Source organism: Strix uralensis, chromosome 3, assembly GCF_047716275.1.
Source record: "Strix uralensis isolate ZFMK-TIS-50842 chromosome 3, bStrUra1, whole genome shotgun sequence".
Taxonomy (NCBI): domain Eukaryota; kingdom Metazoa; phylum Chordata; class Aves; order Strigiformes; family Strigidae; genus Strix; species Strix uralensis.
In genome coordinates, this window is record NC_133974.1 from 109,865,338 (window position 1) to 109,891,074 (window position 25,737).

Sequence of the window (25,737 nt, forward strand, 5' to 3'; positions counted from 1 at the left end):
TGAGTGGGAAGCAGGGTAGGTGGCTGTTGTGAGACCAAGGGAGGGATGGCGCAGCAGAGAGAGCAGGGTGCTGGGGAAGAGTCTGAGAGATGAAACAGCTGGGACTGGATGGAAGAACAGTGATTTGGGCAAGTTTCTTTCAAGGTGAGGAGCTGGCGGTGCCAGCAAGGAGAGGACAGAAGGGAAGATGAAAAGCGAGGGATGGGTATTGGATGTACCTCACTGCAGCTCATCCTAAACCATCCTTGTAAAAAGCTGCCATACTCCTCTCTGGAAGTGGCTGCCTTCCAAGGGGATATAAAGAGATTCCTGTAATATATATCTGTGGGTGTGCTGGGAAGTAGACAGAAGTCCTTCACGATGGAAAGATTTTTATGAATGTTACATGTCATAATTTATAGAGCAGGCCTCAGCCTGTTGGTCACTTCTGCCTTTGCCTGTACTTAAAGAAATAATCTGTCCTGGAGCTGCTGATTCTCAGCACTAGGAGCTCCATCCTCCAGCCAGTGCTCTGCATTTCCTCCCCCTCAGTAACAAGAACTAATGGAAACATTACATACATTTGGGAGACCTTAAAGGTTTCCAAAGCAAAGGCAAAAGGACTCAAAGCACAGCAAATCTGCCTATGTTCTCAGCTAGGAAAGATGGGTGGGTGTCAGATTTCTAATGCTAACATTTACATTACCCAGTACCTGGAGCAGTAGACTGCATGGACTTTTGTTTTCATGTTGTTTACTGCAAGGGTTTCAGGGTTGGGAAGAGCCCGGAAGGCTGACAGGGCTCTTGCTTTATGTCAGTAGAAACTAAGTGAAACCTTACTATGCATATTCAAATCAGGTGGAGTAAAACTGATGAGACCACCGTCCAAAGCAAAGTTTCCCTTATAGCAGGCTGTTTAGCTTCTATGTACACACAGCTGAACCTGTCCCCTTACCCTTTACACGTTTCTATTTGTCATTTGTGACAGATGGACTGAGCGTTTCCTGGTACTTGGGCAATCCTGAAAACAGTTCCTAGCCAGATTTTGAGACCTCCAAAGGCATCTGAATATAGGACAAATTTTCCAAAGAGGTCAGTGCACAGCAGTGCTGATGCATAGCTGGAATTCCAATGAAGTTTTTACTACAGTGTCCAAAGACAAACTGAATTCTCCCAGTACACACGGTTTAAATCTGGGAAGAAATCATGTTTGAAAACCTGGCCTGAAATGGCCATCAGTAACTGATAGCTGCTACCAGTGACCAGGAAACACAGTCCTCCTCTGTTGTTACTCAGGATGCTGAAAGAATACATGGTGGGCATAAATAATGCAAACTGATGGGCATGACTATCTTTCCTTGATGAAATAGATACTTAGGATATTTCTGGAGTGCATAGGGGGCAATAAAATGGACAAATTGAACAGCTGTTCTAAAAATCAGACTTGTTTGGTAACACAAATTAAGTGCATGCTACACGTTATCAGGCGTAAAACAACAAAAAAAAGCAAGCACAGCCCTTTCCATGTGTGCAACTATTTAATCTCAGTTCTTTTGCATTATTTTTTTCTCTTCCAGTTCTGGAACTGCAAAATCTAGCAGTATTTCCAACTCAAATCATTAAAACAGCCCCTCCCCACTCTCCCTGAACAAAATCATGGTTTAGTCTTCCCAAAACCCAAATATAATCTTGAGTTTTTGTTTGCATCCTGCTTTCAGGTCAGAATAGTTAGGTTTGTGGCTTCATATATTTCTATGAATAAAAAGGACGAATAAAAATGCAGATTTTCTGCTCATTTTTGCATTGCTCTTAGAGGAAGCGCAGAAGCGTGTGACTGTAAGAGCTGAGCCTTTCAGTGGAACAGTACGCGTTTGTGAGACTGTGATAAAATCAAGCAAGTTGGCAGAGCAGCCACTGCACTGCAGTAATGGAGGTGAACTGGGAAGTCAAAACCAACCAGCGAACTTTCACCCTCCCAGGCAGAGTGAAATACAAAATATAAGCAAACATCACCAGTGGGGAGTATTATAGCAAATATTTGAAATGCCTGCCTTTTAGAGGCCTTCAGGGTGGATGCTTTCAGTTGTGTATCATGCTGTTGCTAGCACATGTGACAAAACTCTTTGGAAAAAATATTTTTTTGTTGCCATTGTACCCTAAACAACATTGCCTGAAGTGGGAGAACATCAGTTCCCTTGGTGTTTGCCTTTCCCTTCCAAGTGTGGCTATTTGAGACACAGTCAGTGTGAGAGCTCTGCACTGTGTAAGACTGTTGCCATTAGCATTTTTCTTCTCACTGTCAGGCTGGTGAGTGACTAAATATCCCTGGTGCTGGAACTGCTGGTCATTCGGAATTTTTCCTTCCCAGGAGAGGCAGCAAGGCTAGTGTGTGGTTTCCTTGGCTATGGGAAGCCTGGGCTGCACTGCAGCCAACAGAATGGAACTGGGTGGAGGGCTGGAAAAAGGCTGGAATAACGTGTACTGGAAAGAAAGTCAATGGGGAATGACGCTGCCAGTCCTTACCTCCTGGCTAGGATCTTATGCTCACTGCTAACGCAGGAAAGGGAGGAGGCGACATACATAGGGTGAAGATGAAGTAAGTATCCAGGATATATTCAGGAAGTACTACCTGGAAACAGGGATCAAATACAAGTTGGCCAGGGCATCGCTGAACTTGGCAGACTTGGATCTGCTTAGCTCAGGGCATGTGTAGGTCGAAACTGACAGTGAGCAGAGCGTGTAAAGCACAGCCCCCCGGGGATGGCACCACTACTGAAACGCATGAGTTGCTGTTACCAGGTAGCTCAGTTAACATGGCAGACTGCTCGAGATGATGAAATGAGGAAGTCCTAACTCCTGCTCTGGTTCTGCTGTACTGCATGACCTGACCTGTGATCCTCCCTTTTGTCCTCATTTATTTCAGTACAGTCATCCCTTTCTCATCTTCCTTTCCAGCAGGATGGCCTGGGCTCATTATGTGACACCAGAACAGTGTTCTACAAATGGATTGCATCCATGTTATCAAATTGTCAAAGTAGCCAAAACTGTGCTTCTTTGGTACAAATACCTCCCCTATGGGCATCTCTGCAGCTTGCTGTTGACTCATGGTCAGCCAGAAAGCGTAAAAGAAAGGACACAGAGCAAGGGACAAGGCAATGCAATGATTAGTTCTTTACACGTGGACATAGATCCATGCCCCAGTATGTGAAAAAGATGAGAAATAGCTGTTCTCCAGGCAAGGATAATACAGCAGCAGCAAAGGGCAGGATGCTTTGGGCCATGACATCCTGGGATTACTTCCCACCAGGCCTGTAAATGAAACCTGTATATCCTAGGGGGTGTAGCTACCCAACCTGTGACACCATGGATGCCCACCACAAAGAAGCACACAAGTCACAGGAGCTCAGCAGGACAAATCACTGCAGGCAGCTCCCTGGCTACACTTTTTACCAGAGCCTGAGAGCAGCAGCAGCTGTGTCAACGCTGGTGATCTCATTGCATGCCGAGGGGATGTGGACTTCAGCTATGACTGACTGCATCACCCTCAACTGCTTGACAGGCCTAAACCTGCAGGAAACTTCATGGGCTGCTCTGGGGGTGGGGAGGAGGGGAAGGTGGCTCTTATGATCATGTTGTGGTGTCCTGGAAGAGAGCCAGCGCAGAGATCTGTTTCTCAGGATTATACAGCGTTCCTTGAAGGAAGGCTTGCTACCCATCTGCAAAACCCTGCTGCTGGTTACATGAGGATGACTGCTGCCAGGACCAACGCTAGCGTGCTGGTGCTTCTGCATGCTGTCTGTCCATCAGGGAAGGGATTGCCTTATCTGCCATGTTAGTCCTTCCAACAGCAATGAGGCAGTGAATTTAATTCAGAGTTGAGCTCAGACAAATGAAGAGCTTCAGAACATGATCTTGGCCCCTGAATCATTCCTTTAAACCCAGTTTCCTTGCTCCTTGAAACATGGATGCAACACCAGGAACAGCTACTGCCTTGAAATTCAGGCATATAAGGTGGCCCTCCCGGATTGCTAAGCTTTCATACCATGGTATTCTGCTAAAATGGCACTATATAGATTAGCTAATGCTCTTGATGTCTAATGGGAAAGGAGACAGACTTGTGATGTTCCCAGTGAGAGGAATTTCCTATTTTTAGAAGTGCTACTGGTTCTCATGGGATGGGCAGGCTGGGAAAGTCTGCCACATCTTTTGCATCTTTTCTTCTCCCCTCAAATTTATGAGAGAGCGCTGCTTTACTATTCACTCCCTTCCCTGACCTTGTATCACAGGTACTCCAGTCTGAGGGTCTTAAAAACTTACTACTAGCAAACAACAGGGGTAAGAAGAGCTCCCCTGTTCCCAGCAGTTAAGAAACTTCAAAGTGTCTCTTGGGAAACCTCTGTAAGACTCCCTCAGGTCTTGCTTCATTCCCAAGTGAAATCTGAGCAGGCTGGGAAGGTATAGAAGGGCAGGAGCATTTTCTTGTGTCAGCAGTTTTTAGCACTGTCTTGTTTTCTGCCTAGAAACCACATTATTGCTCTATCTGCCTCCAAAACCAGCTTGCCACTCAGGGCATCTGGCTCCTAAGCTTGGTGGCAAAGGTGCCAGCCTCACCACTTTTTCCTACTCCTCTTCCATGGGAGCTGGGAGGCGAGCACCCCCTAACACCAGTTTCCTTGAGATAAGTTCAAGCCAAAGCCTGGCAGCAGCCCTTCCTAAACATAAGCACCTCAGCACTCTTTTGACTCTTTCTGCTCCCTGGGCTGAATCCCCTGCAGACAGAAATTGCTGGAGTTCTGCCAGCTTCAACAAAGTTATGTTAATCTAAACCAGATGAGGATCTTGTCCTGTAGCTATTGAAAGGCCATCCGATGTGGCCCACGTGGCCATTTTCAGGCTGTCCTGGTTATAAATGGCAACATAGTGAGATCCCACCTACCCTGTACTTTTAACTGTTGTGATTAGGTCAGTTGACAGCCAGGTTGTGACAGCCCCCTTGTTTCATTGGAGGTGTAGCAAAGCAAATTCCTGGGACGGTAAGATGAGCAGGAGATGGCTGTGCTCCATCCAGAGTTCTCAGCTCCTGGCAAAAGGGTGGAGTGACCACACACTGTAGTCACAGAGCCAACACACAAGCACTTAATTGCACTAAGGGCAGAAAGGTTGTTCAGGAAGAACTGGCCCCACATGCTGAGACAGGCCTCCAGCCCTACAAATAGGTATCACGTGCAAAAGCTTAGAGAATTGGGACTCCCCTTCAGCCTTCTCTGCTTATGAAGAACATTCCCTCAGCTGTTCCCAGATGTTTGGAGAGGTGTTACTGGCTTGGGTCAAAGTGCACCAGTGACTTTCCTAAGAGCGCAGAGCTGTGCATCAGCGCGTTCTGGCATTGCTGGCATTTACTAGAGTAGCTGTACGAATGAGACACCAAGGCCCGCTGGGAGGCTGACTGAGAAATTTTGCAAAAGGAGGAGCAAGAAGTGCCAGTACATTTTGCAGGAGGATATTTTTAGTACTGGAAATAGCTGGAAAATAGGAAAAATCTTGCAGTATATGTCAGGATTTGAATTGGTGAGGAGATTTGGGAAAGAGGCTATGGAAACTTTTTTTGGGACTTGAAATGGGTCCATTTTGACTCACATACATTTTACTTTTAAGAACAAGAATATTTCTTCCTAAGCAAGTTTTCTTTGCAGTGATAGTTCCACAAGAGAACTGGCTGCTTTTGGTGGCATTTTTTGACTGAAAAATGTTTACACCATGTAATACAAATTTTTGTTTATCTCCACTTTTAAACACTTTCTGCTGAAGGGAGGAATGCTTGCACAGCATGTTTTTCAACCTTCTGATGAGGACTTGCGTATCTTGCTACCTTTTGTAGACTGCCTGGAAGGAATTTATGATCCTCTAGCAGTGCAGAGACCCATGTTGAAAAAGCTTAATGTGAGTTTTCAAATAACTCTGGTTGTCCTTTATAGCTTTACTGATGCTTCTTTAGTTAACGTCCCTGTGGTAGAAGATCCCAGTAAAACAAACAAGACCTGGCTCTGTGCAAGGTGGTTGCTCAGTTAAAAGATTAAATGAAGTTTCTAAGAATAATTTCAATGTAAAGGAGCATTATAAAAGTGGGAAAGGCATGAGTCATCAGAAATCTTCTGGGACAGAACACTTAAATATGGGAAAGGCCTCAGCACTCTGGGTAGAGCCTGTGCTGCTGAAACTTAATTGTGCATTGTTAACAGGTGGTGTGAATGAGAACTGATCTTCTCAAACCCAAATGCTGCAATTACTGCTCTTGGCTTTCTTCCAATGAAATGATGCATAGCTGTCAGCTTTGTCTAAGGAACCTGCAAGAAATGTGAGCTGTGCCACCCTTACCTTATAGAGTAAGAAACTGACCACAGATGTTAGGTTTAAAGTATCAAGATGTCACCCACTTCAGAAGGGTCAGCCTGAAACACTCAGAAGTTCACTAAGAGACTCTGTGCTATTCATCAGATCCATTTAGTGTCCTCAGGATTTCCACATTCCTCACTGCAATGAGGAAACTGGGTTCCAACGGTTCTTAAGCCCAATCCAGTCCTGCACTAGATTTAGTAAGCCTGGACAGTGCAAGAAACCTGCTAGGTTAACTGGAAAGAAACCAGGTTGATTGCCATGGGAGCCTTGCCCACAGCTCATCAATAAGTCACTGAAATCAAGTGTTTCTGCAAAGCAGATAGCTGACTGACTCCTTCTGATGGAAATCCGTTCCACTGAGAAATACTGGACTGTGACATGAGTACTGCTGACCTTGTAAAGCAACCTTCCCTGAAAGCATTTAAACTCTCTACAGCAGATTGCAAATCAAGTCCAAAGCAACACTGGTAAAGTCATGCTGTATCTCTGAGAGGCTCCTACTAGTGCTTCTGTCTACAGCTTGTACAGTTGAGGCAAAACTCAGAGTCCCTTTGGTCTTCACTACTGTCGTTTCTAAGAGAACTGAACTTGGGACTTACCTCTGCTAATTCTCTGTTTTTCTCCAGAAAGGATTCCTGGTGTATCGATGACACTGATGCTCTCTAACACGGGATTAGGTAGCTGGGCACAAACGAACCTGCATGAAAATAAATGTGTTTAAAATAAAAGCAAAAGTATTTATGATGTGCTGAACATCACAGGCAGTATGGGACAAACCAGGCTCCGATCTCAGTCTTCAGTTGGAGCTACCGTTGATTTAAAGAAATGAGAAAGAAGCCAGAACTGAGCACTTTCTCTGACTATTTTTCTGCTTCTGGAACATGGGTCTCAGTCATGACCTATGACAGTTTTTTTTATGTGGCCCCTAAATTGTGAATTATTAGTGAAAATGTGGAAATCCAAATGTTTTCATTTGCTGTTTTGATTTTAGCAAGAAGTGGTATTTGTTTTTCTTCGCTTACGCGTTCCCCTGCAGAGTTCTGAACTCAAGTGAACTGAAGTAACTTCTTTTAAAAAAAAGAAAATCAGGGATGTTGTAAGATTTTTGTTCTCTTTCAAATCTGGTCTTAGACAAAGTGTGCTATTCTTGCACAGTGGAAATCCTAAAGCATAGGCAGCATGAGATCTCAAGAGGGTGCTTAGTCTATCCTCCTGCCTCAAGGCAAGATCAATCAGATGTTTGCCTAAAATGTTCTTCAAGTCCATAACAATGCAGACTCACCAACAGTTGCTGGAAGTCTCTTCCATTACTGAATTATCCTTACAGCAAAACCTTTTTCTTAAGTGTCTGATCTAAATCTCCCATGCTACAAAGCCCTTCAGTCTCAAACACAGTAGATGTGGAAAATTATTTATTTGTCCCCTCTTGTCACATGTATACTTCTCTCATCCTGTCTCCCCTCAGTCTTTCCTCTAAAGAAAACTGTTTGGGATTTCTTTCCCCCCCTGCCCCATATCTCTTTCAGTTCTCTCTAGCTGCCTTTCCAGCTTGTTTCTACATCTCTGAAGACCCTTGCAACTTTCCTTTGGGTCCTCTCAAACTGCTCCACATATTTCTTCAGGCATGATGCCCCAAGCTGACGTGCTGTGACCTTGCCAGTGGTGAACAGAGAGGATGGATTGCTCCTTATCTCTTACACATGACAGTCCTGTTTATGTATCTCAGTAAGATGTTTGCTTTTTTAACAGCAGTATGACACTGTTGACTTACATTCAGTTTGTAATTCACTCCTCCCTCCTCTGCAGCTCCATTTCTGTGTAACTGCTCTTTAGCTAGTTGTTTCCCATCTTGTATCAATGCAAATCTCTGCCTAAGACAAGTAACTTGTGCTTGTTCTTAGTGGGTTGCAGCTCATCTATTTCAGTTGCTGATAACAGCGGACAGCAAAAGCCTATCTACTTACGTGGCTCTCAGTAGCACTTCATGGATAGCCTTTTTGTGATGGCATTCCAGGCAGCTATAAATATGTGTGTGTATGTATGTATATTAATAGGATGGTGTGACATCCAGGCATAAAACACATGTTACTGTGGGAGGAAGAGAACCACATCAAGGATGAGGGTTGGCACAAGGGCCACAAGATGCAGTCAAGGCAGACAGAGCCCTGCAGCGCTCTGAGTGGCTGGTTCTACTGAAGTCCCTACAACTGTGAACTCCTCCAGGCCACGCTACAACCTCACCCCAATTTTTCTGCTTCTATGACTCCAAGAAAATTCTGACAAGGGTGACTCCTCATGGGTTAGTTAAGTGTCTTCTCTGCTGCCTGCTATTTCAGACCACATATTACAGCCTCTCTCCCACAGCCACAGCTTGGCAGGTGGTAACATGGAGCATTTCTGAATGTATAACACCTCATGTTGAAGCAGGGGGTTGGCTTGATTCTTCTGTTGATTGCCAGGCACAGCAGCAGAGAACAAAATGCTTGGGAGGTCATGTCATTCCCCTGTCCTGCCAGCCCAAGTTTGCTCTCTGTCGTTATAATCTTGAGCATTCCTTGTGGTCTAATATTAAATAGCTCAGTCAAGGGGATTTTCCACCAGTTTCTCTAGGGAAAGTACTCCCCAGGAGATTTCAGATATAAGGTCAGAGGCCAGCATGAGTGAGTGCATTCTGTTGGCAAGGTTGTTGAGGCTGCTGCCTCCCTGCTGTCCCAGCAGAATTGCAGGACCTCAGGGAGCATGACCTAATTCTGTCTGGGGCCATATGAAGGGAAGAACGTGGTGCCAAACGACTTTCACTACCTCTACAGGCAGCGCATGGGGGTGAAGAAGGAAGATGTCTCCTGCTGTTGACAACACAAAAGTGGGACTGATTCCACCTTAGCTTCCCAAAACAGACTTTGGGGGTAGGAAGAATCTTGCAACAAGACCAACGTGATATGAAAGTAATGGCTGAGATTCCTGATTCTGCTCCAGGCCCTTGGCACCAAACAAGTCCTCCTGATAACGAGGTGCAACCTGCAATCTCTCTGCTGGGATCCCTCCAGAGCTGGGGTATTGCCAGCAGAGTTGGAGCGAAGAAAACAAGCCCTTCTCAATACCCAGGAACCACCTGGGCAAGGAGAGGCAGACAAGAGACAGGGTACTGCAGAGCTGCTATCCTCCTTTCAGCCTGGGGCAGCTTGTCAGTCCTATCTCTGCCCTTAGCCAGGAAGGTATGGGTAGGCACTCCATCTCCTGGGAATGGAGGGAGGGAGGAGACAGGCTCCAAGCAGCACAATTACCTGCTGTCTCCCAGCCAAATCCTGACTGTACCACTCTTCCCCGGCTTCCTGGAAGGCAGCAGATCCCAGTCGCTGCTGGGAAGGGAGTACCAGCTGACGCTGGATGCTTACTCCTCCTGCTGCTCCACTTAGGTCCCCTGGAGCAGCAAGCTCTGCACCCCACAGGACACAGTGCCATGGGCTGCCACCTCTCAGCCAAGACTATTATGGTCTGTGTGAATGCTACAGCCTTGTGCTGCTCTGTTCCTTTCCACTGGTTCCCATTTGACCACCCACAGGTAAAGCGGACTTGCCCATAGTCACTCTCTTATCTCAGCTTAGAGGGGTGGCTCCTGGAGATTACCTCCCGTCTCCAAATTTCCAGCTCACAGCCTCCTAGCTGAGGTCAGTGCCTTAGCATACACATAGCAGCGACGAGATATGTGCAAGGCAGAGACAGCTCTGCATTGTCTCTCGCCAAGAAGCCAGGCTCACAACAGGGCTAAGCGTGGGTGGCTTGATCCAGTCCACTGGGTGCACCCTGATTTACAGCTGCTAAATTTCTGGCCCTCTGAGTCAACTCTTGAATGCACTTAATTTCCTAATTAGCTGGGTATTACCATCTGCATTTTCAGCACTGTGATGCTCACACTGCTGAGCTAGTCCCCCTTAGCGTGTCTTCCTCTGCCAGTTTAGAAAAAATTACTCCCTTTTTATTATCTGTCAGCAGAAAAGGTGTTAATTAACTGTTGTGGCTACTCCCTGCATTGCTAGCAGGACTGGACCTCTGCTGCTGCTGAATCACTGCTATGCCCCTCTGTCCTGCTGTCCTCACAGGCACATGCTTGACTCAACTCACAGGAGAAGGAAGAGTAGCAGGAGAGTAACAAGCGCACAGCTTGATACAGTGGACTAGGCCCATGGATGCAGAGATCCCTTCCTGTATTAGGAGAGAATTGCATTCAGGACACATCAACCCATCCAGTTCAGGAGTGTTTGCTTTTTTGCCATCTTTACTGCTGATGTTGCTTCTCCTCTGCAGTGAACTGTCTGCCAGCAGTGGCTGTTCTTGGCTATCAGCAGAGCTGCTCTGAATGATGTTCTCTTCACCTACTACCTCTGCACTCCAGGCAGGAGGCTTGTTATTTTCTTAGGGCAAACCACCTTCCTCCCCTGGTGTAGAGAATAGGCAGTCACCTGACCTAACTGTTGGCCAGATGCAGATGTTCTGGGCCCTATAAAATATTGAAAACATCTAAAAGTCTCTCTGGTGCTGAACCATGACGATGTATTTGAACAATAAGCCTGTGCAGTGATCAGATATTGCTTCCAGAGGCACTGTGAGGTTCTCGGCATAGTAGCAACTCCAGCTAGGAGCCTCTTCTCTCATCAAACCTCTCCTCATGCTTCTCTGCAGGTCCCTTCCCTGTCTCACTGCAGGCTACATCAGCACTCCTGTGATCAGTGCCGGTAGACGCTGCATTCACTGGACAGACACCCTCTAAGCTCAGCAGTTAGAAAGGGGACCCACAGCCCAGCTTTTCTGGTTGGTTGGCTGAGCAGCTGCCATGTTTGCAACGTCTCCCACACTGTGTCAGCAGGGAAGGCACCGGTGATGGGTGTAGTCAGACAGTTTGTTCCTATCTGCCTGCTGTAGCACACTTTGTGCTCATCTAGGATATGGGTGTGTGCTGCTGGCTTCCTGCAAGGCCTAGATCCAAAACTCAGTATGGTTGGGCTAGGTCTAGGGGATGGAAAGGTTACATTCCTCACATCACAAAGCCACTGTCCAAACCCCCGCTACAGTATTTTTATGGGAAAGGCATTAAGAGTTGTTGTGAGTTTGCACTTGAGGTTGTATGTATAAGGCATCAGAATGGAGAGTGCCTGGTTTTGTTGCAAGGGGGACATTCAAGCAATGTTTTAAAAAGGGAGAAAGCAAAGATGTGCATATTGCGCCAGTTCCACTTCTCTACTGACTTCAGTGGCTACATCTGGTTGAACTATTTAATTTCAGGAAACTGGACTGATGGCAGAACAAAAGAAACTAGGAGTATAAAAGCAAGGGAGAGCAAAGTGTAGTAACAAGATTTACCTCTAGAATCCTGCAGGATGAGCCTGACAGGCTGTGCTGTGTTTTTCATTTGTTCAAGTAAAATGAAGGTTTGTCCCACTTGAATTTGTTAATCTGCCCTTCAGTGAGTGACTGGTGTGCACCCAGTAGGACTGGAAGAGCTTTGCATCAGTCATGTGGATGGGGAAAAAAAAGGAAGAATAGCATGATGCCTTGTCCCTTTAAATTGCTAGCTATGGTGCTCATTAGGTTCTAGCTCTATTCTCTGGAGCAACCAAGTTCTTGAGTACTGACCTGTTCAAAAAGGCATTGCCAAAGGCGTTGAGTTTCCTGAATGGTTTTTTGGGATCCACCACCAACGCGTTTCCAGGAACGATTCCTTCCACATCTCCTTGCATAACTGCTATAAAGGAGTCAGTTGTAGGCTCTGGTCCAATCCTCATCCCTGGGAAATCCTGCTCCAGCAGGTACCTGTAGGCAAGAAAACAGGGTGTGGGCATGAGACATGAGCTGCCTAAGTCCTAAATGAGTTGTACTGAAGATTGCAGTGTAATTATGAAGCTCAAGAGTATGGATCCTTCTGACACTATTTTTAGCACTGTCACTGAATCATTTGATAAATGTCATGGTAGCTTTTCTACTCAGGATCTCCACATTTAAAGCTTTCTTATTTCAGGTGGATTAAGAAATTGAGATGATTATAGCTGCTGGGAAGAGATTCTCATCATGTTTGATCATTTTGTGTATTTTAATCTTCAAGACATTTGGAACACTTAGCATAGCAAAGTAAAAACAGCAGTTCACTGCAATCACAAAGTTAATCCCAAAACCTTAGTGGCCTTTGGTGCCAATATCAATTACTTCACTGCTGCTCATTTCAGCAGACTCATCCAACTAATGTGCTTAGCCCCCAGTCCAAATCAGTCACTCAAATGCCAATTTTTCTTGTACTTGACTGTTGAAGTCTCAAGTCTCTCTTCTTGTGTGCTTCTGCAATGCAGCTACAGGTCTGCATCACAAACTGCTCAAGCATATTGAACATTAAGCATGTGGGTGGCAGAGTATATCCCAATATTTGTTGTGAAGCTAAATAGCACAGTAAGCACAGCAAGCACAGCATCCCTTACTATTTCCTAAGCCTCTGGCAGCCTCTCTGAAGGTACAGTTCAGCAAATTTCAGGGAAAGATAGTCACTCATGGGGCTGTATGACTCTGAACAGGACCCTGGCAGCATATTCTCACTCGCCCTGCCAAATTTAGGGTGGGTCAATGGTGTGCATGGGACAGTTCCCTTTGGCTCATAAAGCAGCCAAATGCCATCACTGAGGTCAGGTCTGTGTGTGTGTGTGAGAGTGCAGAAAACATCCCACTTGCTGGTCCTGTGCTGAAAGCTAAGACCATTGTATCCCTGTGGTTTCCAAAAAGTAGCTGGAACTGGTCTAGCCCTGGGTACAGGATGGTGTCGGACCACCTGACCTGGTGATAAGCTCTGGATTGTTACACAAGGAACATGACTGCCAGGTTATGGAAGCTGGTATAATCCTGTGTCACTTGTTGCCAGCAGATTGCTGACACTTCCTCTTCTGTTGCTTTGACCTAATCTTTAGTAGGTAGAAAGTAGAAGTAGAAAGATAAATATAGAATTGCTGCGATGTTAAGAGTAGATTTAACAGATGGGGAAAAAGGAAATCGGAGATGGGCTGAGGACTTTTCATGATTGAGTCCAGTGTGTTTAACAACCAGCATTGGTTCACTCAGGTGAGACTTCTCAGAGAGGATAAGTTCCTATGTGAGGGACCACACACATGAAGGCTTGTGATAACTTTTTTGGGATTTCTGATTTCACCATCACTTTAACAGAGGTAATCACCATTCAGTGTTTGAGGAACAACAAAAAATTGTGCTTGTTCAGCAGGGCTGTTTATTGACACCCCATCAGCAAATGCATCTTCAGCTCCCAAGGGGCAAGGCCAAATCAACTGGATCAAGAGGTAAAACAAGCAAATGTACACCCAGGACATACTGCAAATTGCTGCTACTTATCTGGCTTGGTACAGATTAATGAAGAGAATGGCTGCAGCAAGAATAACTCTAGCATCCTTTAGGAGCTGACCATCTCCTTTATTGGTATTTTATCATGTATTTTCTTATATTTTTCAACTAAAGTGATTTCCAAGTCCTGTGCTCACCAGAATGCCACCAGAAGTGACTTCTCTTAATGTGGGCAAATATGAGATAAAATAGCAGCTGTTTAACAGTTCCCAAAAAACTGAAATAATCCAGGAAGGGAAGAGCCCTCTAACCTTCTATGCTAGCATGGATACATCCTATCTACCTAAAGCCTGGGCAGGGGTTCCTTGAACTTTCCTATAAAAGTGGGTCATTACTTAAAAAAAGCAGACTGCAGCTAATGCTGGTGTGTTCCACCTCCCTGGCTGGTGATCACAATACACCTTCCTGGCAGCTACAGTAACTTCTCTCTAGCTTGAAGCAGCTGAGAACAAGGAGGAGCTACTTCTCCCACCAAGGGCTCTGTAGACTATCATATGAATGTTCTTGGCCTGATTCCCTGGAAAGCTCTTTACACTGAAACAACCGTTTGCTAGGTTAGAAGCCACTTGGCCAGACTCTGAAACTAAACTCAGGCCTCCTGGATGGCAATTCAAAATGTTAGCCCCCGATGGACATTGCTGTGATGTTAGTCACTGCTACTGGCTTTCCTCTGCTCCTGCTTTGTACTTTGCTTTTGGTTTGACATAGTATATTAGAGTGATACACAGACAGGCATTCACCAAATCCATAGAAATAAATCTTTTGAGTTCTCCCCTTGCAAATACTAGAGAAAAAAAGAAACAGGTAGCCATAACAATCACCAAATGCAACAAGTGAAATGCTTTTGGAGAAACACCCATTACTCCCAATGCCAGGTCACAGCCCTGACATAACAATAACCTGCTTGTTTTTTATGGGTTTGAGATGCACATGTAATATGATAACTTTTGAGCAACCAGAGGAAAAAGCCTTGGGGGTTTGTTTGTCATTTATAGGCAAAGCTTCTGAGAAAGTCTAAGCAAAAGTCCTGCATACAATAGTAACACTCCTCCAGTCAGACTCTTGAAAGAATTTTATCACAGCTCCACTCAGCTAATGTTTAAAAGCATTTCTGTATTTCTTGTATAAGACTTAAAACCAAAACAAAATCCCAACAAAAGCACTCTCATACAGAAGTAGCTACAAGCCAATGTTAATTGACTTAATGTGCAACAAGCGGTATGAAATCAAAGAGATGAAGATTTGCACTGCCTATTATTGTAGCATCTATTTTAAGTAAGGCTCCTCTGGGAGATGCAGGTACATTGTGCAGCAGGGTGTCTGCAGCACAAGAATCTCGTTGTATGCAGGACAAATACAAGGGGCTTTATTGACTGTCTGATGGGGGGGGGGGGGGGAAGGCACTTCTGCTAGGCAGTGACACAGGCTGCCTCTGCTAACAGAAGCAAGCTAGAGAACACGTGCAATTGTCAGATCTGTGAGGATTTCTGGGAGAGAAGAGCAAACAATAGTTGTGGAAAACACAGACTGACAGTGAGCAATTTCCCCTGCCAGTGCAGCATGTCTTACTCTGAGCTGCTGAACACCTTCAAGGGCCTGGGGGCCCTTGAACACCAGCCAGGTTGGGGAAGCCTGCAGGGAGTGCCAGACAAGAGGTGAATGGGGCTTTTTTATGACTAATCTGCTTTTGGAAAAAGTGTCTGGAGTTGGTATGTGGCTGGGAGCATCATGCTGTTTGCCCCATTTCAGGCCTGTCCCTGCTCCTGGTGAGGGGGAAGGTGAGGGAGAAGGGCAGGAAAGCTGCATTAGCGCCAGCCTGGCTTGGGGTACCCTTTCCCAGGCAGGCTTTGGAGCAGCATAAGAGCCAGGCAAGGAGATCCCAGGCTCTCTGGGCAGGAGTGCCGCAGGATGTGGGGGAAGGGGCTGTTTGCCCGTGATGAGTCATGCAGGAGCCGTGCAGGATGCTGCTGTGTGTGGCAGCAGAGGTGATGCAGACCGGGAAAGGGAAGAAGGGCAGAGCGGGAGGAAACGGTGACAACTGCCTGGTGCAGGCAGAAATGAAAGGTTCAGGGCCACACTGGGAGGTCACACCAGAGCTCTGTGTGTAGCCTGTGACAAACAGTCTGGAGAAGCGAGGACGTGTAAATGATTAGCTGTAGGAGGAAGGGCTGGCTACAACAGAAAAGCAAGCCATGTTGACAGTTAGTAGGGCTCTGGCAGGCTTGTTTATTTTATTAGCAGGATGGCTGGACAGAAGCCAGGATTATTTTTAGAAAAGACCACAGAATCTAAGTTAATTAGGAGAGTACTGTTCTGTCCTGCACCCCCACCCTCTTACAGGAAACATAAAACCCAATAATGTTATAAAGGCAAGCTCCAGTGACACCCTGCTGTGGCTGTCAGATATTCCCAGGTAGAGGTGCTGCCTTGCCCTCACCATCACAGCCTTTCAGACCCCAGCACTGCAGAAAAGCCCAGCTGAATGTATGCTGAGAGAAATGGGAGTGAGCAAGAAGAGAAGATAAAGCAGGAATGGAAAAGCTGCAGTTAGTGATGTTAGATCTTTCACATAGCAAAAATAAGGCTCAGTTCTCTGGGTCCCTAAAAGCAGGGGAGAGAACAGCCTGGTTCTACTGAAAACAAGCCAGTGCTCTGGTCTCACTTCACTGGCTTTGACCCACACGACTCGCCTGCCTCCTCCCCGCCTCAGCCTGTAGGAATGTTTCTCACTGCTGACCTTGACTGCCTTCTTTCTGCTATCAGCTCCTAACAAGAGAGCAGCCTCGCTGCAAGATGCTGCAGCTTAGGTGCTTGAGCCTTGCATTTCTTCCTTGTTTCACCTCAGATTTCCCAAGAACAAGAGAAGATGTTTGGGAGGTATTTCCACCTCAGGTAAATGACTAAGGTCCTTTGTCCCTTTTTTTTTTTTTAAATGGTGTACTGGGATCAAGGTGAACTGGGACTGAGTTCATTCCACATGAGTGTTTAGTGGCACTAAATCATCTCCCCAAATTGCATGGCAGTACAAGCAGGATGCAGTGCAAGAGTGGAATGGATACATAAGGATAACACCAATTATCCTCCATCCTGACAAGAATTATGGAAGAATTGCCCAGAGGCTGTTTCTTGCTGCACTCTATTGCCAAGACATAATGATTGTCTCCCCTCCCACTTCCTCCCCCAGTCCCCTTTAACTCCTCCCTGGTCTCAGTTTTAGCTCCCACTGCCTTCCCACAATAACTCTGGATGCTAATCTGGTGCTTATCACAGCTCTCTAATGACCAGTGCCTGCAAGCTTACACTGGAAACCTATCACGAGCTACACTTGCTTTTCTGGCACCTCCTGCTTTTGTTTGGTTGGGAACATACTGGAGTAACAGACCCTCACACTCCTACAGTTAGAGGCTCTGGGTTTCTCCAAGAGTTCTCAACTTTCACCTTCTTATGCACTATTCCACACAGAGAAGACTCTGCCTTCCTGGAAGGCCTTCTCGGGTCCATTTTGCACTCCTGTGAAGCAGAAGCTCCTGGTCACTTCTGCTTGACCATAGTTTCTGGGTAGCTCATCCCAGCCCTGTGCACAGAGGAGGCTGGGAGAAGAGTACACAAGCATGAATGAAATGCGCTGGTCAAAGACAGGTTCAGATCAGCTTGGTGACAGCAGAGCAAAGCCATTGCTGCCATCCCACATGAGTGAAGACTCAATCTCCTCCTTTTGCCTAGAACATGCTTTAGACACCTGAACTTCTTGCAAAAGGAGCTCAGGTTTACAGAAAAAGTACTTTACTGAACAGAGAGGCAAAGGCAGGAAGTCCCTGCTAACAACAGCATGCAGGTGAGACTGCAGGGAAATGATGATGCTGGCAGTCCAGAGAGAAGCATTAGGAAGAGATGCTCTAGGTACACAGCCAGCAACCTCAGGAAAGGATTATTCAGGGGAAGTTCTGCTCTGAGTGTCGGTAACCCAGAGGGCAGGAAAAGCCTTTCAAATAGGTTTCATACCAAGTCACAGGACAAAGATCTGGGGTGGAACCAGATCTATGCTATCCAAACTAGCCTCTCATTTTCAGAGGAGCAACTCCCTTTCCAACCATGTGCTAAATGCTTCTTAGGGTCATTCATACCCCATCACCATTCTTCCTAGCCTGCTCACATGAGGAAAGCCTTTTTTTTACTCTTAAACTTTGTTTACCAGCTGCATGACAAGGTAGGAGAAAGGCATTCTGTTCCTGGCTGAGGCATTAAGTAGCAGGAATATTACAGCACACAAAAGAAACCCCTGCATTTCTCAAGGTCACTCCTTAAGGAGTTTGATTCACCTCTCTCCACAGCTCCCTCCTCCACCAAGAAATACTGGTAGAACAAAGGGCTGGCTGCTTGTGGCTTGCATCCAGATTTACACTGGGGTAATTCCGCAGATTTCAACACAGCCACACCAGAAAAAGGCTGGAATTTAACGCTAAGCTTATGAATCACATAGGAAACGCAGACAGCGCAGCTTCAGCTATGATCCCAAGAGAAAGGCTGCTGCAAGTTGAACTAACAGCGTGGCTGAACAGAGATCCCTGCAACCAAGTCCAGCTGGAAAAGTTTAACCCTCTCTTTGACAGTTTCAAATCAAACCTGCAGCTGGCAGTTGCCTTTTCTTTACTGTTAGGAATAGATTTGCTGCTCTCAACACCTCAGCAGAGTAGGACAGTTAAAACAGAGCTTACTTTTGGAGCCCTGAAGATGGGCAGGTCTCTCGCGCACACACGTTTCTCAAACTAGGCTCTGAGCATTGCCTCTGGGCACAGTGCAGAGAAAGACCCAAGCGTGAGCCACAGATCATTACAAACCCAAGCACCCACTTCAAGGTTCCCGAGGCCATAGGTTGCCCCACCACCCAAAAATTACATCAAGTTGAAAAGAATGGCTGTTGGAGGGGCTACCCTGACCCCAGCAGTCACGGGGACATCCTGCGGGAGGCTTCCCACAGCCTTTGCACTTTGAACGGACAAGAGGGCCCCGAGTGACTCACGTCTCCAGCCTAATGCCCTGCCTGCACTCCTCGGCCCTGCCCTGGGCTACTTTTTGCCACGTCGGTGTTTTAGGGGACATCTCACTCACCCTGCTCTTGCAAAGGAGCACTCTCAATTTGAGTGGAGGTGGCTTTCCAATTGAAAGCTGTTGATGGGCCACGGGAGGGGAAACAGAAGAGGGATCCAGGCATAACACAGACCCCCTCTACCCCACCACGACCCACGGGCATCAAGGGTGCAGGCACGCCCGAGAGGGAGGGCGGCTGACAGCCGGGTTTTACCTGATGAAGGTGGTCTTCCCAGTGGAGTACTGCCCCACGAGGAGCACCATGGGCTTGTTGTCGAAGTCGGCATCCTCCAGGGCCGGCGAGTGGAACTCGTGGAACTTGTAGTGCTCTTCCAGGGGAAGCAGCTTGGTTTTGTAGAGCTTCTTCAGGCCCTCGCTGACCGTCTGAAACACCTCCGGGTCCTTCCTCCGGCGGTCGTCGGTGCCCAGCCAGCTGAACATCTTGGGACCGCCTGAAGCCAGCTCCGCGGCGACCACCGAGGCTGGGGCGGGGGAGGCGGCGGGCAGGGGAGGCGCCGCTGGCTAGCTGGCTGACGGAGCGGGCTACCCCCGCATGCCCCCTCAGGCCAGGCAGGCGGGCAGCGGGGCCCGGGGGACGGCCGGGCAGGCCTCGCTCCCCTCCAGCGCCCACCCGCGAGGGCCGCCCTGCGTTACGCGACCCGCACCGGCGGCTTCAGTCAGAAAACGGTCCCCGCGGGAGGCTAAAAAAGCCGTTTTTCCTCGCAGCCTCGGCTGAACGGCGCCGGTTGACGCCGCCTCCCTTCACGACGCCGGCTCCCGGCGTGGGCATGCCGCGGAGGCAGGGCGAGAGGGGCGGGCGGTGGCGGCGGCAGCGCCCTCCGCGCGCGGCGGGCGGTGTTTAAGGGCGGCTCTCCAGGAAATGGGCCGGCGGCGGAAGTCGGCGGCTCCTGGCAGGCGCCGCCCGTTCTCCCCGGCGGGTGAAGCCGCGCCGGGCGGCGCCATGTTGAAGCGGGGCGCGACACGGAGGAAGAGCGGGAAGGGCCGGGCCCGCCCCGCGGGGCGCAGCGCCCCCTGGGGGCCGCTGCAGCCCGGCCGCCATTTTATTCCCTTTCTCACCTCGCTTTAAAATAAACCTCTGCAAGTGCAAATTTGACAGGGAGTCGGCTGTTTCTGAACGCTGCCGCCCCGACCTGGGTCCCCAGCCCTTCCCCAAGCCAATGACTTGGCTGCACTGCTGCTGCCCCTCACTTCTCGGGGGCTTGCAGAGACGAGGCTGGCTGAGCCCAGAAGAGTTCACCATTTAAGCAGATGAGACAGGCAAATTAGCTGCTGTCTCCACTCCTCTATTCCTCCAGAAATCAGGGCAGACAGGACAGCTGCTGGGCGAAGGCTACAGGTCTGAAGCCTGCATGGGTTTTCCAGCCTGTGGCTCAGCATGTCCCCAGGGCTAGCCATCGGCCATAATGCCCCACTGCTGGGCTCTCCTCATCACCACTGAACAGCTGGGACAGAGCAGGGAATTTTTTTCCTAAAATACCTCCAAGCGCCTTTTTCGCTTGAGTTGATCCAGCGGATCCAAGAAATGTGGCAAGAGGCAGTTTTGGAAGCGGTCCTGCTGTGTAGCAGGCTCCTGCCCTTTCCCAGGAGCCTGGGCCTTGAGGAGGCAGCAGTGATTAAAAGGGGTTGTTTTTCATGGGGCAGGGGGACACACACCCAGAGATGCGTGTGGCCCCGTGTGCCTGGACAATGGTCCAGATCCCTTTCTATGCCTCTGGCTGCAGGAGCAGCCATTTTCCTGGCTGTTCCCGTTGTGTGATCCCACGTACTTGTACGCTGTGAGGCATGGCCTGACCCATGAGGTGCAAGTGATGACTCCAGGGACCGGTTTTCTTTTTCTGGAAGAAAATAGCAAGCTGACTGTATTTTCTGAAGGTCAGGCTTCTCTGCTTTCCTGCCAATGCCTAAAGCTAGTCTGAAAGTGGAATTAATGTTTTGAAACCTCCTTAAGACTAATTTCCTTGTTTCTTTAGTTTTACAGAAGTCTCTCCTTTTGGCTTTAGTAATCTGATGTCTCCTTTCCAGTGAAAACTGAAAATGAAAGGCCCCATAGAAATCAACATGTTTTGGCAAGAATTCCTCATTTTGTAGGAAAAAATCACTTTCATCTTCTAGATAGTTGTGCCATTTAAGAGCTACACTCCTCTGATGCCGTTCTGGTATTTCTACAGCTATATATGGAGTCTCTTTGGTGCTTGCTTGTGATATCCTCAGAGCTGAGTAAAGGTCAGGCCAGGAAGCCTTTGATTGTAAATCTCCCCAGGCCACCTTGATGCCCTTCCTGAATGCAATGAATGGGGGAGGAAAGCGAGGTTTCTGTTGTGCAAGCTGCTAGAGCTAACTGCTACAGGTACAACAGAGGCACGCTTGTCCCACATTTACAAGAAGAGGATACATATTAATCATTAAGTTGCGCTAATCATAAGTATGTATACCCGATGGCCAAATGGCCAAAAAAATAATTCCTTGCCTTGTCTGAAGACATACCCTTTCCTTTGAATTCTTTGTCACCAGGGCAGATCACACCCAAACCTGACAGTTTTTATAGACTTTCTTTAGGTGACTCACAAACATTGCACAATTTTATTTATTTTTCAGTCTGTTTTCTTAGCCATTTTTCTCTGGAAGGCTGACTTCCTCAAGGACTCCCTTTACCTTGAAGTACAGAGCTTGTCAAAAACAAAGGGAAGTAAAATTAGGAAAGGAAGTTTAGAGTATAATTAGTTTTTTTCTTTTTGTCAGAATCCGGACTGAAAATTTTAATCTGTTTTCATTGTTTATTCCTTTTAACTTTTTAAACAGGGATGATTTAGTGGATGATCTTCTGTTGGACATGGTGCAGTCTTTAGGCATTTTTTTTTTTAATTTACATTTTTTAAATTTTGAAAGCAGAAAAAGAACAAAACCGATTAAATCTTTTTTTTTTCCAAACAATGATTTTTCATTTTAAATGTCACTGCTGGAAGACAGGCTGTTTTCCTTGAAAGTTTCTAAGCTGTTCAAATGCAAAGGCTCTCTCTTGAATGCCCTGCACAGAAACTACTGTACTGCAGTGCTCAGGATGTACCTGTGTCTGATACCAATGGGGATCTGCTACTGCCCTCTACAGAATTTGTCTTTTTCTCTCAAGCCATGATGCATTAAACTTTTAACTCTGTAGTTTCTCAGTCGTGTCCCTGCTGTTGGTAACATGGCTGACAGTCACTTAGCTGGATGCTTGCCTTGACCAGGAGAGAGAGATTTTGCTGTAGAATATTCACTTGCGCTTTGCTGGAAGTGAATGGGGCTGGACTAAGTCATGTGGTATTTGCATTCAAAGTGAAACCTAATTTTGGGGGGCAAAACACAACATTGTATAACTGAAACTTGTTTCGTGTGAAATCAAATCATGGTGACGTGTGTGTTTGCTTATCTCCTGCCCTAGGTTGGACAAATTTACTTCCTACAACAGATCATCTGAGGATGGGGACATTAGCAAGTCACTGAGTTTGAAAAAAGGTGGTGACTCAGTCGGTACCGTAACACTTTGACAGGTTGAAGAAGCCTGTGGGAGCAGTGTAGTTCAGTAAAATTAACTTCGTGCCATGCAGTTACTGTCACTGTTTGTTCATTACCAAGTAAGAAATCCAAATAGATGGTGTCAAAAGTTCAGGTAGCAATGGTTCAACAGGGAATAGCCGGGTTTATGGGAAGGGGATGAGGGGAGAGGAAGGCACAGTTGGATCCCCAGAATTAAACCAAATACACTAACTTGATAAGTAAGGGAAGAAGAGTTTCCTCTGTTAAGCTAGATCAGAATTCTCAACCTCCTGCTGTTGCCATGTGGCCTAGGAGTAAAATTGTCTTCAGCATAGTCTATTCTTTTCCTCACTCATTGCTTTGCTTTTACAACTCAAAAAGCTGCTGCCTTCCTCTCCTGCCCCCACTGCTCCTTCATATTCCTCTTAAATATTTCCATTATGTTTCTCCTACCATTGTTCTTAGGTGGCTTAGTACGCACATGCTGTCCTTTCCTTACCCTCTCCATGCTGCTCTTACCCCTTCATTGCCTGGAGTGGAACAAGGTGCTGGTACCCAGAAGTGCCACCAGAAATGGAGAATCATAGAAACACAGAATGGTTTGGGATGGAAGGGGCCTTAAAGATCATCTAGTTCCAACCCCCCTGCCATGGGCAGAGACACCTTCCACTAGACCAGGTTGCTCAAAGCCCTGTCCAACCTGGCCTTGAACACTGCCAGGGAGGGGGAAGCCACAACTTCTCTGGACAACCTGTTCCAGTGTCTCACCACCTTCATGGAAGATAATTTCTTCCTTATATCTAATCTAAATCTACCCTCTTTCAATTTAAAAACATTACCCCTCATCCTATCACTACACCCCCTGAGAAAGAGTCTCCCCCATCTTTCCTGTAGCCCCCTTTAAGTACTGGAAGGCCGCTATAAGGTGTCCCCGGAGCCTTCTCTTCTCCAGGCTGAACAACCCCAACTCTCTCAGCCTGTCCCCATAAGGGAGGTGCTCCAGCCCCTGATCACCTTCGTGGCCTCCTCTGGACCCACTCAAGCAGGGTCCTTCTTATGTTGGGGGCCCCAGAGCGGACACAGCACTGCAGGTGGGGTCTCATGAGAGCGGAGTAGAGGAGGAGAATCTTCTCCCTCAACATGCTGGCCACACTTCTCTTGATGCAGCCCAGGATGCAAGTGGCTTTCTGAGCTGCAAGTGCATGTTGCTGGCTCATAGTCAGTTTTGCACCCACTAATACCCCCAAGTCCTTCTCTGCAGGGCTGCCCTCAATCCACTCCTCACCCAGCCTGTATTTGTGCTTGAGATTGCCCTGACTCATGTGCAGGACCTTGGACTTGGCCTTGTTGAACTTCATGAGGTTTGCACGGGCCCACCTCTCCAGCCTGTCCAGGTCCCTCTGGATGGCACATCCCTTCCCTCCAGCGTGTCGACCGCACCACACAGCTTGGTGTCGTTGGTGAACTTGCTGAGGGTGCGCTCAATCCCACTGTCCGTGTCACCAACAAAGATGTTAAACAGCGCTGGTCCCAGCACCAACCCCTGAGGAACGTCACTCGTCACTGCTCTCCACTTGGACATCGAGCTGTTGACCACAACTCTTTGAGTATGACCATCCAGACAATTCCTTATGCACCGAGTGGTCCATCCATCAAATCCATGTCTCTCTAATGTGGAGAAGGATGTTGTGAGGGACAGTGTCAAATGCTTTGCACAAGTCCAGGTAGATGATGTCAGTTGCTTTTCCTTTATCCACCAACGCTGTAACCCCATCATAGAAGACCACGAGATTTGTCAGGCACGATTTGCCCTTAGTGAATCCATGTTGGCCATCACCAATCGCCTCCTTATTTTCCATGTGCCCTAGCATCGTTTCCAGGAGGATCCGCTCCATGATCTTGCTGGGCACAGAGGTGACACTGGCTGGCCTGTAGTTCCCTGGGTCCTCTTTATTTCCCTTTATAAAAATGGGGGTTATGTTTCCCCTTTTCCAGTCAGCGGGAACTTCACCAGACTGCCACGACTTCTCAAATATGATGGACAGTGGCTTAGCCACTTCATCTGCCAATTCCCTTGGGGCCATCGAACGTGGGGTTGGATAATCTATATACAGTGAGTGGGAAGCATGCTTGCCTCTGGAGAGTTCACTCCTTAAATTTGTATGACAAAGAAAGCATGTTGTATTGCACATAGGGGACCTGAGCCATGTGATGGCTGTAATAATGCCGGAAAGAAATCCTCTGAGCCCTTCGCCATCCTTGCAGTGCAGAAGCTTGGAGGTTTCTCCTGTAACTCTTGGATGGTTTTGACTGTCTCTGTCATAGGATGTATACTTCCCTCAAACTTACATAAATGTTCTTGTTAGAAATCGTTATGATTTAGTGATTGACAAAGTGGGGAGACTGTCATGGCCCCACCTGTTCTGAGAAAATGTGGGGGTTTTGAGGGTATTTTCTTTCTGAGCGTTTTCTTATCTGAAAGCAGAAATCCTGTTAAAATGTATTAAGACACAGTTGAACACATCTTCCTGTTCTACCTTGTCAGTGATATATGGAGAGACGCGGAGTTTTGTGCATTGAATAATCAAATGGCTAACTAAACAAGGAAGCTGCCTTCTACTGAAGCGATGGGTGAGTCAAACAGTAGTCCACATGGTGGGCAGACCTGTTTTTTCATGTCTTCTGTGGAATATTTTTCATTGGGTTCTTCAGAAAGTTTCTGGCATTACTCAATATGCTTTTTTTCCCCGCCTCCTGCTTCTACCACAGTGCTTGATAGGTTAGGACTAGCTCTTGGGGTCATGTAGGCAAGACATATATATACACACACGCACGCGTGCACATAAATACACACATAGGTAGAGATAACATATATACTATTTATAAGCAGCAGGCATCGCTGCCGGCGGAACAATCCTCCTTCGCTGTGAGGACACACCTGGACAAGGTAGGACATCAAACGCCAAGAGCTATGTAGAGGGGTTTGCTGCTGTCATTCAAGAGTTGTCTGTGGCTAGCACAGAGTTAGGATTTTCCAGGGGTTTGAAAGGAGCAGAACTCTGTCACCACGGCATGGTGCTGAGATGAAGCCATCCTCTAGGATCAAATGGGTGTATTAGTTACACGACGCTGCTGGCCGTGCTGAATGCAGCAGCTGCTGCTGTACTTTTCTCTGAAGCGTTGAAGGGAAAGGCAAAAAGTTCGTATCAGCAAACATGAGAAGAATGGGTGTGATGTAAAGCAACTAGATGAGCCGCGTCAGCTGCCCTGCATGTCACAGCTCCAAAGCTTCTGCCTGCCAAATGGTTGGGAACACAGGCTGGTGTTTTAGCTAACCCAGATTTTGTG

At 47.2% G+C, this 25,737-nt stretch overlaps 1 protein-coding gene across 1 annotated transcript in view; it reads right to left on the reverse strand.

Annotated features, from left to right (window-relative positions):
• The window catches only part of EHD3 (EH domain containing 3), a 30,368-nt gene extending 10,657 nt beyond the window's left edge, over positions 1 to 19,711 (reverse strand). The window contains exons 1-3 of the mRNA XM_074863884.1: positions 19,067 to 19,711; positions 12,007 to 12,183; positions 6,975 to 7,072 (exon numbers count right to left, since the gene is read on the reverse strand). Of these exons, the coding sequence (XP_074719985.1) occupies positions 6,975 to 7,072; positions 12,007 to 12,183; positions 19,067 to 19,293 (502 nt within the window). The 5' untranslated portion in view covers positions 19,294 to 19,711. The remainder of the gene's footprint in view (positions 1 to 6,974; positions 7,073 to 12,006; positions 12,184 to 19,066) is intronic.
• Positions 19,712 to 25,737: the final 6,026 nt, after the last annotated feature.